At 52.1% G+C, this 10687-nt stretch overlaps 1 protein-coding gene and 1 long non-coding RNA gene across 2 annotated transcripts in view; both read right to left on the bottom strand.

Annotated features, from left to right (window-relative positions):
* Positions 1-2055: 2055 nt before the first annotated feature.
* Positions 2056-10687, bottom strand: part of Fdft1 (farnesyl-diphosphate farnesyltransferase 1) — a 26347-nt gene continuing 17715 nt past the window's right edge. The window contains exons 4-7 of the mRNA XM_023714638.1: positions 9610-9859; positions 8482-8658; positions 7079-7231; positions 2056-2617 (exon numbers count right to left, since the gene is read on the bottom strand). Coding sequence (XP_023570406.1) covers positions 2396-2617; positions 7079-7231; positions 8482-8658; positions 9610-9859 — 802 coding nt within the window. The 3' untranslated portion in view covers positions 2056-2395. The remainder of the gene's footprint in view (positions 2618-7078; positions 7232-8481; positions 8659-9609; positions 9860-10687) is intronic.
* Positions 2624-6016, bottom strand: LOC111816621. The gene is made up of 3 exons (XR_002820980.1): positions 4982-6016; positions 4128-4816; positions 2624-3948 (listed from the first exon to the last, which is right to left on the bottom strand). It is a non-coding gene; the product is annotated as an uncharacterized LOC111816621 (long non-coding RNA).

Genomic DNA, 10687 nt, shown 5'->3' with positions numbered 1-10687 from the left:
CGCTCTTGTCTCCACCGTTCAGTGCAGTGTCGCCACGGGTGTCTGCCCAGCATGAGGTGGCCAGGGAGCCCGGTGCCCTCGCAGTGTTCACTGCACAAAGGCGTTCTCTGAGGGGGCGCCGATGCAGACTTAGGCCTTTCTCCTTGTTCTTGCAGGCTCCATCCCTGAGCTTCAGCTCTGCTCCTTTTCAGACAGGATCTTGCTAAGTTGCCTAGGCTGGCCTCGAGTTTATGGTCCTACCTCAGCCCCCAAGTAGCCAGGATCAGAGGCAGGCACCACAGGGGCTTGCTTTTCATTCTTCAGATGCCTCCAAGTCTGAAGACCCTCCAAGCGCTCTGCAGACAGCAGCATGACTGGCACATGCTTAGACAGGACAGGAACTTCTGAAGCGCAGCTGCAAGGACTGGGCCGAGCCCTGCATTCATGTTGGTGATATTAGGAATCACACCATCCTGCAGCTGGAACGGACCCAGGAGAGCCCAAAGTCACAGGGCGAAGTCCCCAGTGCAGGTCAAAGGCTTCCGTGTGCCCAAGACCAGGCTTGACACCATGTGTCCTTTCTCACATGAGCTCTGGCGGAATCAGTGTCCCTCCCTTCTTTGAAATAAGCCTCCTTTGAAATCCCAAATTAAATTTTGATGTTTTAAAACCCAGGAAAACACCTGAGCCTGGTGGTACTCCCTGGCAAGTTTGGCTTGAGTGCTCTAACAAGCCTGACCAAGGCTGATCCTCAGGTGACCCAATTAAGCCAGTCATCCCCACAGTCACAGTAAATAAGCCCCAAATTTACATATCTGCAAAACCAGCATGAGTGCTGCAGTCTCCACACAGCACACTGGGAGCAGGTGTCGACTATGTGCCTTGCAGTGGTGTGGCCATGTAAAGACCCAAGGTTAGGTGTCTGCCGGGCCCCAGGCTGGCTTGGAGGTGACTCGCTAGGCAGAGGCTCAGAGGGATAAGCCCTGCCCTCCAGAATGACAACGAGTAAACCCAGCACCCAAGTCCCCGTTTCCTCTACTGTGTGCTCCTCTGTGAGGCAAATTAGTGGGGTCCCCTGACATCCGACTTCCACCCTCCAAAAGTGGGCACTAAGTTAACCTCTCATGTGAAGTCTCAGGCGTTTCCAGTGATGCAGCAGACAAACACACCTACAGGTTAACAGGTTCTAGAGCTGAATTTCCCTCAGCATTGATTCCCAACCCAGGGGATTCTCAGACACCCCTGCCCCAGCAGGGCTGTGCTGGCCCCGACCTCCCACCGAGCAGAGGCCCGGAGCCAATGTCACAGAGTACAAGCATGGCTGCACAGAAGCAAGCAAAGCTCAGCCGCCATCATGGGAACCAGGCAAGTGCCTTAGCTTTCCAGCCCACCCCTGAGAACACCTTTTGCTTTTATTGATTTCAGTGTTAAAAAAGCTAGGAAAAAATAAAATCTTGTAAGATTTCTGAGTCCAGCCGGAAGAACTTGCCTACCTGGGCACAGTGGTGCACACCTGTAATCCCAGTGGGGGGTGGGGGGCGGGGCGGCAAAGCAGTACGATAGTTTTGAGTTCAAGACCAGCTGGGACTACAAAGTGAGCTGAAAGCCAACCTGAACTGCATAGCGAGTTCTGAAAAACTCTGAACAAAAAAAAAAAAGGGGGGGGGGAATTTGTCCAAAGTAGAGATGGCAGAGGGAGAGTGGTTGAAGCAGTACAGTGACACTGGCGGTCACACAGGGCAGCAGCCACCCCTCTACCGCTAACTCCACCTGCCCCATGGCCAAGTGGGCTTCCAGGTAAACCGCCCTGGGTATGAGGAAAAATCCTCAGTATCTGGGAATAAAAAGGCTTTGCTGGTTTGTGCCACTTCCGAAGGTGGGCCAGAGGCAGGGCTGCTGCCTCTAAAAGCCATGCTACCCCAAATGACAACATGACACCAGAACACCCCGACTTCACTGCCCTCGTCCATGCACCAAGGACCAGTGGGAGTCTCAGAAAACTCATGAATGGAACCTAGAGCCACCAACATTCCTATCTGCCACATTCAAACCAGTGAAAGAGCAAACAATGGGACAGAAGGAAAATGTACTTCCTTTTTCATTATGATATTCAAAGCTGCTTCAAATTAAATACATTTAATTATCATTCCAGCCAGGACTCGCGCAGGACAAGACCACTGCCCATGCGCACGTCCTACATGCAGCCCCACCACCCACGTGAGGAGAATGGAGCAGACCAGGTGGCAGCACAAGGGCAAGCGTCCTCTGCTTTGATTCCCACGTTCTTTGCAAATGCATTTCACAGTTTGAAGATCCAAGCGCACTGAGTTCTTGGGGAGATTAAAATAGGAAGGAAAAAGGCCAGTCCCATCCTCAGATAAAAGTCTGCAGGTGCCGGAAACCTCGGCTGGGCCGCTCAGTGCTCCCCGGTCTGCACGTACTCCTCTGTGACCTGGGTCAGGGCGCTCAGGTACTGCCAGCTCAGTGCGGCCACGAGCATGACGAAGGACAGGTAGATGGGTGAGTAGTGGCTCCGGGCCACCAGCTGGCAGCTGGGCAGGTTCTGTGTCCTGATCGTGGAGATGATCTGCCTCGTCTTCTCGGAGGACGGGTCTGAGCTGGGGATCCGATGGTAAATCTGTCAACGAGAGCACAGAGGTGAGCACCGTGGTCACGCTCCGCGACAGGTGGCACACCAGCTCACACCTGGCTCACCAGAAGCAAACAGGCTTGGAGCCAGTGCAAGTGAGCCGCCCCAGTCGCTCCCTGGATGAGCAGGGATGTCAAGCCAGGCCTACCCGCTGCCACACTGGCCCGCAGGCCCCTGGGCTGGGCTGCAGCAGGGCTCAGAGCACACAACACCGACCTGCGTCTGTCCACAGCTCAAGTTCCCAAGAGACAGGAGAACCTTTCATGGAAGGGTGGGCACCGGCCTCCCTTGCTTTCTGCCTTCCTATTTTAAGCCCAATGAGAGCTCTGCGGGCTGAGATCTTTAGAAACTATGAGAGGGCAGCCAGTGTGATTCTGTCAGGCCGACCAGTATGACTCAGAGAAAGGGAACAGTCCCAGAAAACCAGGCCAGTGCATGGTGGCAGCAAGATAAACATGGACCCGCAGGGACCCCGGAGCCCTTCCTGGGGCACTTTAGCCTCTCTGCGTGAGCCCCACACTGCCACGCCTGTTCTCAAGGTCACCACAGAGATCATACCACCTGAAGACCCATGTGGCCTCCTCACCGAGCATCCTCCCTGTGGGGTGTGACATGCCTTGGCTAGACCACCCCCGCCGGGCCACTGCACTGCTGCCTGCCCTGCCTACTCCAGTTATCTGGGAGGCTTCACCCAGCTCAGCCAACGCTGGACTAGGGCCAGTGGCGACCCATGCCACCAGCAGAAGGCCTCCATCGGCTGCACCCTCTGCCTCACCCGCTCATCTCCAGCCTGGACTGCACCCAGCACACAGCAAGTCTCTGGGAACACTGGCTCCACCCAACAGTCGGCTACGTGGGTACAGTGGGGCGGAACCTGAGCTGGGTCTGGGGTACAAGGTGGGCTAACAAGCAGACAGTGTCTCTCACAATCTTAGGCTGGTCTCAAACTCAAGATCCTCCTGCCTCAGCTTCAGCAGCTAGGATTATAGGCGTGTGCCATCTCATCCAGCTGCAGAGCGGGCATTTTTAAAGTGAAGTTTCTGTCCCAAAGCTTTATTACACAATGGACAGTCTTGCCGTTCTTTTCCTAACACACACTGCTAAGTGTTGAAGTTGGACGGTGCGTCCTCCAGAGGCCTGTGTGCCAGGTTTGTCCTCTGGGCAGTGCCTCTAATGCCCAGCTCTGAGCTGGGTAACTGCTGAACATGCAGTGGAGGAAGAAGCCATGGCAGAGCAGCTGTGCAGCGAGAAAGCCTAAAGCTCAAGCCAGACCTTGAGGCCACGCAGCGATCCAGGAAACAAGGCCAGTCAGAAAGTCCCTGGGCTGGGGCTGGTGAGATGGCTCAGTGGTCTAAAGCACCTACTTAGAACAAGCTCAGCAAAGCACAGGGACCACGGTTCAATCCCCCAGCACCACATGCCAGCCAGCCCCCAGCCCCGCCTCCTGGTGGGCTGAGCTGGGCTGGCCACACACACACACACACACACACACACACACACACTAAATAAATAGGGCCATGCATAGGCCAGAGGCCAACAGGAAAGTGTCACAGATGCCACAGGAAAGGGCTCTGAGAAAAGAGCCACCATGTCGAATGACAGTGAGTAAAAGCAATTCTAAACAGCAACAGGCAAACATCTGCTCATAATTGTATCACCAGACCACTTCCAAGCAGAGCCCTCTAAGAGCCCTGCCTGCCCAGGTGCCAATCTGTACAGGCAAAGAAGGCTCCGAGCCTGCTGGCGCTGAGTGACCACGGGTGTGACAGACAAGATGCTGCTGGTACCCAAGGACCTGAGGGCCAAGCATCCTGGCAGGGAAACAGGCCAGCTGATGCTCTGACAGTGTGTAGTGTGTGTCGTCCTCCCCATGCGGGCTTGGGTGCACGAGGTCCCCTGGAAGTCGCTTCCACCTGTGCTTGCTGCAGCCGGCAAAGCCGGAGACCCCGCAGGAGGACACACCTGGCTCCCTTCAACCAGGGCCAACTGTCAGCGGGGAGAGAACAGGTCAGAGCCGCCCTTCGCTGCCTGTGCACCCACTGCACAAGCCTTCCATAACTGCCCGCTTGCAGGGTGTCCTTGCTCTGGCACTGAAGCCATTATCAGATTCTATAGCTTGAGACTTGTTAATCTTCAGAAACCTTTGTGTACCAAATCACTTAAGGATTAATATTTTCTTGAAAAGACCTTGAGTTGTTTTTTTTTTAATTTTATTTATTTATTGGGGGGGCAGCTCAGCCCCCCAGGGGGTGGGGCTGGCAGGCATGTGGTGCTGGGGGATTGAACTGCGGTTTGCTAAGCTCGTTCTAAGTTGGTGCTTTAGACCACTGAGCCATCTCACCAGCCCAAGACCTTGAGTTTGACTAGAGCAATTTTCCTTATTTTTTAAGCTATAGCCCCTGTCATTTTTAGTTTAGTGAAATAATCTAGTTACGCAGGCTGGCCTTAAACTCACAACCCTCCTGTCTCATCCTCCCAAGCAGCTACAGGAATAGGTATGCACTGCTACATTGCTGAGATGACTGAGGCCCCAGAGCAGGGACCTGTAAACTTTCTCTTAAATGGCTAAAAATATTTTTAGCTTCTGGGGCCACCCTCTGCATGGCAGCTCAACTTTGCCCTTAAACTGCAAAAGCACAGAGGATAAACAAATGCTGTGACTGAATTTCAATAAAAAATATATTTACAAAAACAGGAAGTCAGGCAGCTGGAGTTTGCCTATCTTTGCCTATGAGCAAATTATAAGTAACATAGGATTTAATTTATACTAAGCAGACTTACCCATGAAGATTAAAAAACACTTTTTTTGAGACAAGATTCTGTTATATAGTTAAGGCTGCTTTGAAACCATGCCAATCCTCCTGCCTCAGCCTCCTGAGTGTTAGGATTACTGGCATGCAGCACCACGCCCAGCTAAGAAATGGGCTTTCTAAAATCAGTGATCAGAACAGAAATGCAAAACCAAAACAATTCTAAACTATACGGTGTGTAATGTGGCTCTGGTTTATATACAATGAAAACAAGGCGCCTACAGTGGCAGGACACTGAGTGAAAGGGCCAATGAGCCCCTGGGCCTGGAGTTAGCAGCACAGCTCTACGTGTAAGAGACGTGTCTAAATTACGGCTGTAGCCTCACGCTGGAGACCTCGGCTTCCCTGGCAACTACCCAGGCTTGTTGCCACACCAGGCACACGGAAAGCTTGCAGAACGTGGCAGCTAATTGGACAGCCAAGGTCACTGACAGTAATGCTTGGGTCGATGAATGGCTGAATAATTTCACCTTCTGTGGTTACTACAGGAATTGTAGCAGGGTTTTGTGAGGGGTTTTTTGGAGAAAGGATCTCACCACATAGTCCAGGCTGTCCTTGAACTCACTTTGTAGTTCAGGCTGGCCTCAAATTCATAGTGATCCTCCTGCCTCAGCCTCCTGAGTGCTGGGATTGTACCACACCCAGTTTTTGTTGATTTTTAAGATTTGGTTTTCTCTGCAACCCTCTATAGGTAGAAATGCTGGTGTCCAAAACTTGTCAGGTAAAAAGCAAGGAGGAAATATGAGGATGTGCTACATCAGACAGAAATCAGAGGAAGTCTGGGTTCTGCAGAATTATGTTCCAATGAAAATGCTGGACACACCAACCCCTGCGAGTACACAGGGAAGTGGGGGGAATCACAAACCCTGACAACAGTTAATCAGAGGGGCACAGGGTAAGGAGCAAGGAGACCAAGGACCTCAGCAGCATCCACTGGGGTCCTCAGAGGGGGACAAGTCACATCCACTGAGGGCCACTGCTCCTGCCCCTCCAGGCTAGCGGGAGTCCAGTCTCCTGAAGAAACATGAAACCTGGGCTTGTATGAGACCCTGGGGAGGGGGCTGACCATGACTTCGGCCAGTACATTCAGTGACGCTAGCATTTGAAATGGGATTTGCAAAAGAAGCGACTGTAATCTGGGGTCTTCCTTTGCCTAAAGCTCACAGTGGTTTCTCTGTGGACACCTGAGAGTGAGAGGTCAGATGATGGAACGTGAGGCCTGAAGCGCGGGCACGCTTGGCAAAGCATGGCGGGGCTGCACCGAGCAGCAAGCCCCCAGCCCTAAGCACAGTCGTCCTGGACAGGTCTTGGCGGGCAGGCAGGCAGGCAGCCAGGTGGAGCGTGCTCGCCCAGGGTGCTTGAGGCCTTGGTTCCACCCCCAGTATAAACAAAGGTCTCCAGAGAGGCTCCACCCTAGGCAAGCTTCATTCACCCTCTGGCAGGGCAGCCCAGCAGCTCGTGGTGTGGCGCACAACTGTCCTCTAATGAAGGACACCACCTCCTGGTTCCTTACTCCCTAGGCCACAGCACAGTGAACTATTAGGATGCCCTGATGTCCAAGCATGGTATGACAGGCAGTCGCATCATTTCAATCACACAAACAGCCAGAACGGCCCAAGGGAGCGCAAGAGAAACCCACCTCCTCCATGTACTGACATATGATGGCTTTGACAGCTGGCATGTTGTTGGCATCCATCATCAGCGTGACAGCCTGGCCCTTGCGGATCTTCACCACCCCTCGGAACACCTGCTGATTGTTGTAGCAGGCGGCCAGGGTGGCAATGGCCATGACCTAGAGGACACAAGTGGGGGGGGGGGAGCAACTCATTGCAGGTCACAAGAGAAAGCAAAGGGTCATGAATGGTGCCGAGAGGAATCGTTTTCCTGCAGAGCCAGGAAAGTCTCCACAGAAAGCACAATTGCCCAGGAGCTGAGACCTAACTTACAAAAAGGCCTGCACCCACGATGAGCGTGTCAAGATTCTAGCCTTCCCTTCCCTCCCTTTCCCAGGGACCCACAGAATCAAGGAAGGCTCTTTGCAGTGTTACACTGTTCTGTTGTTTAGCCATAAAAGCTTCATCTTATTTTTAAAAATGAAAGAGCAGTGGACTATTAGATTTGAAATATCTATTACAAGGTGGAAACCAAGTTGCCAGTCAGTTAGGCCAATGGCTTTCTGCACCTATCTGAGCTGCTAACTGGAGAAGTGATAATGGCAATAAATGGGGCGACCTCATACAGCACTGAGGGCCAGGACTACAGGATCAGGTTTTACTGTACAAGAAAAGGACAGGAAGAATTACGTATCTAATGAAGACATTTAAATGTGAACAGGGACAGCACTTCCCTAGTGAGCACAAGGCCAGGACTGCTTTCCCTAACACTGACAGACTGAGAGAGTGAGAGAGTGGGAGGGTGGGAGGGTGGGAAGGTGGGTAGGTGGGTAGGTGGACAGGTGGACGGATGGACGGATGGACGGATGGATGGCCAGCCATAAGAGCGTCAAGCAAGCTTTGCCCAGCACTCAACATAAATCTAGGCTCAGCTCCTTGCCTTCATTGTGAGCATATGGATCTGGCTGGTTTAGGACACTATGGGGGCCGGCCAAATAGCTCAGTAGATTAAAGCGTCTGCAAGCAAGCACAGGGGCTGGGGGTTAAATCCCCTGGCCTGCCGTGCCAATCCCGCCATGGCATGCGCCTGTAATCCCAGCTCTTAGGAGGCTGTAAACAGGCAGATCACTACAAGTCCTATCTTCATAGTGTAGACCCTTCCCTAAAATACAAAAACAGAACACTAGTGAGAGGGAGAAGAATGGATCTAGGAGGAAGGTTCTGGAAAAAGGCAGACTTAACCCAAGTTGAGTAGGGCTGGGAGGCAAAGGCGGAGCTGGGAAATCACTGCCCACACCCAGCAAAGAAACACCGTGGGTCACCGTGTTAGGGAACCATGCTTCTCAGGACAGCAAGCAAACAAGGACCACCCGCCTCAGTCCACTCCCTTGGCCTCCTCTGAGCCCGAGGAGCCCAGTCTGGCCCATACCTGTGGAATCGCACAGAAGTTGAACACGCTCTGGTTCCGGAGCCGGGACAGGTAGGTGATGATGTCAGGGATGTGGTGCAGCGTGTTGGTGATGAGCTCATTGAGGCACTGCACGGCCACGTCAATGTTCTCGGGCTTAGCAAAGTCCGCCAGCTTCCTCACGTACCTGCCCCAGACCTGGCCAGAGAGGAAGGTAGAAGGACAGTCACACACACTGAAAATTCACAGATGAAGTGTGTCATCTTTCTGGGGACACGTAGCTCCATGGCAGTGTGGAACAGCACATAAGTGAGCCCTTGGATTTGCTCTCCTGCATCACCAACAGGACCTTTGTCAACTGAGCCTCTTGCTGCAGAGTGGACTGACTTCCTCCAAGCTCCAGGCAGGAGCCACTCTGAGCGCCCATCAAGGCTCACTGGGGAGGCGGCCCTTGCCGGCCCGGAGCACAGCACACATTCCATAGGGCCTTCAATAAAGACCCCAGATAAAGAGCTCTCTGGATGTGAGGAGACCTTACGAAAATGCAACTCAAAGGGAAACCAGCATTCTCAAAATGGCTAAGGCCTCAAAATGATTAACACTGCAGCACTTGGGAGGCTGAGGCAGGAGGACTGCCATGGGTTCAAAGCTGGCCTGACATAGTTAAGGTCCCATTTGAAAATCAGAGACAAAGCCTCCCCTGCTGGTCTCCTCTAGGGGCTCTCTCCACTCCTGTCGCCTCAGGCCTCACGTTATTCCTCCCCACTTCTGTGTGCGCTGCTGAGGATGGAGACCAGGGCCAGCACTGCACGGTGGGTGGCACCCCAGTCCTCCCCAGCAACAGAATTCTTCTTGGGGACCCCATCACATCGGCCCTGGGCAGACCCAGCCCAGGGCAGAGGTTGGGAAGAGATTCAGTGAGAAGCCAAAGAGCCAAGCTCCATCCCAGAACCGCAGTCACAACTGGTGCATGTGCTCCATCTGCTGCCGGAGTGGGTCTGTCCCTGAGCAGGTAGAGGCCACAGCTGACTGCAGGGCTGAGCAAGGACAACTAGCCGCCCCCGCCCGTTCTCTGTGCGCCGCTGGATACAACCCCATTATCTGTTTTCAATCTAAATTACTTTCCCCTCAGTACCCCGAATCTGTTACCTCTTGAGGCCAAAACTCTCTTCCTTCTTTCTGGTCTTCCAGATAATCTCTAATGATGTTTGTTTTCTGCAGAAACAGGCCTAAGGAGTTGGCCAGCTCTGTGTCTTCGCCAACCACAGGGTCTTCAAACTCCGAGGCTGAGAAGAGCTTAGAAAGGCCAATTCCCACCAGCCCAGCAACGTAGTGGCAGTACTGTGGAGGATTATTTGAAAAGTACTTTAATGATGACACTGTCGCCAAAATGGAAATGCTGGAAATAACTAGCTACAAAAAAGAGCAATTTCTTCAGCCCAAATGCCCATCAAGCAGTGAATGGATAGAGGAGGTGCAGCTTGTGTATACAATGGAGTACTACTGTGCTGTCCAGAAGGATACACCTAAGACTTTGTAGCATTTCAATATCACATTGTGGAAGCAGGGAGATAGCTCAGCAGAATAAGCACTTGCCTGGCAAGCACAAAACCCAGAGTTCAATCCCCAGTACAGCAAAAATAAATAAATATCACATTGTCACTCTGGTGTGAAAAACTTAAAAGTGTAAATGAGGACTGAAATGTATAAAAGACATTGGGAAACATGAAAAAGTGTTCAAATAGAAAGGGGAAAGGAGAGGGAGAAGGAATGATGGGGGAAAAAATGGAAACAAAAGCTTTTGTTAATAAGGCGGAAAAGGGAGGTTGAAGGGAGGGGACTGAGGAAAAAAGAATCAAAGATGTATCACAGGCAGGGTAGGGTTCTTATGAGTTGTGTGATCACTATGTATATCTACAATGTACTAATATATCTAACTTTTTTTTAAAAGGGCAGTTTCCAAACAGTACACACAAGGTCTCAGTTTGGTTGAAATACACGACCTATCAAGGTTAAGGGAAGGACTGTAAACTAAACATTTCACAGCAGCGACCCTGGCTGACTAAAATGTGATGTCTAAGAGTAAAGTACTCAGGCCAGGTGTGGTGGTGGTGTGGTGGCGCACAGCTGTAATGCAAGCCCTCAGAAGTTGAGGCAGGAGGATCTCTGAGAGTTCGAGGCCAGCCTGAACTACATAGAGAAACCCTGTCTCAAAAAAAAAAAAAAA

The sequence above is a fragment of the Octodon degus genome, unplaced genomic scaffold (genome assembly GCF_000260255.1).
Source record: "Octodon degus isolate 3935 unplaced genomic scaffold, OctDeg1.0 scaffold00036, whole genome shotgun sequence".
In the NCBI taxonomy this organism is placed as follows: Eukaryota; Metazoa; Chordata; class Mammalia; order Rodentia; family Octodontidae; genus Octodon; species Octodon degus.
This window is presented reverse-complemented; position numbering and strand designations above follow the sequence as displayed.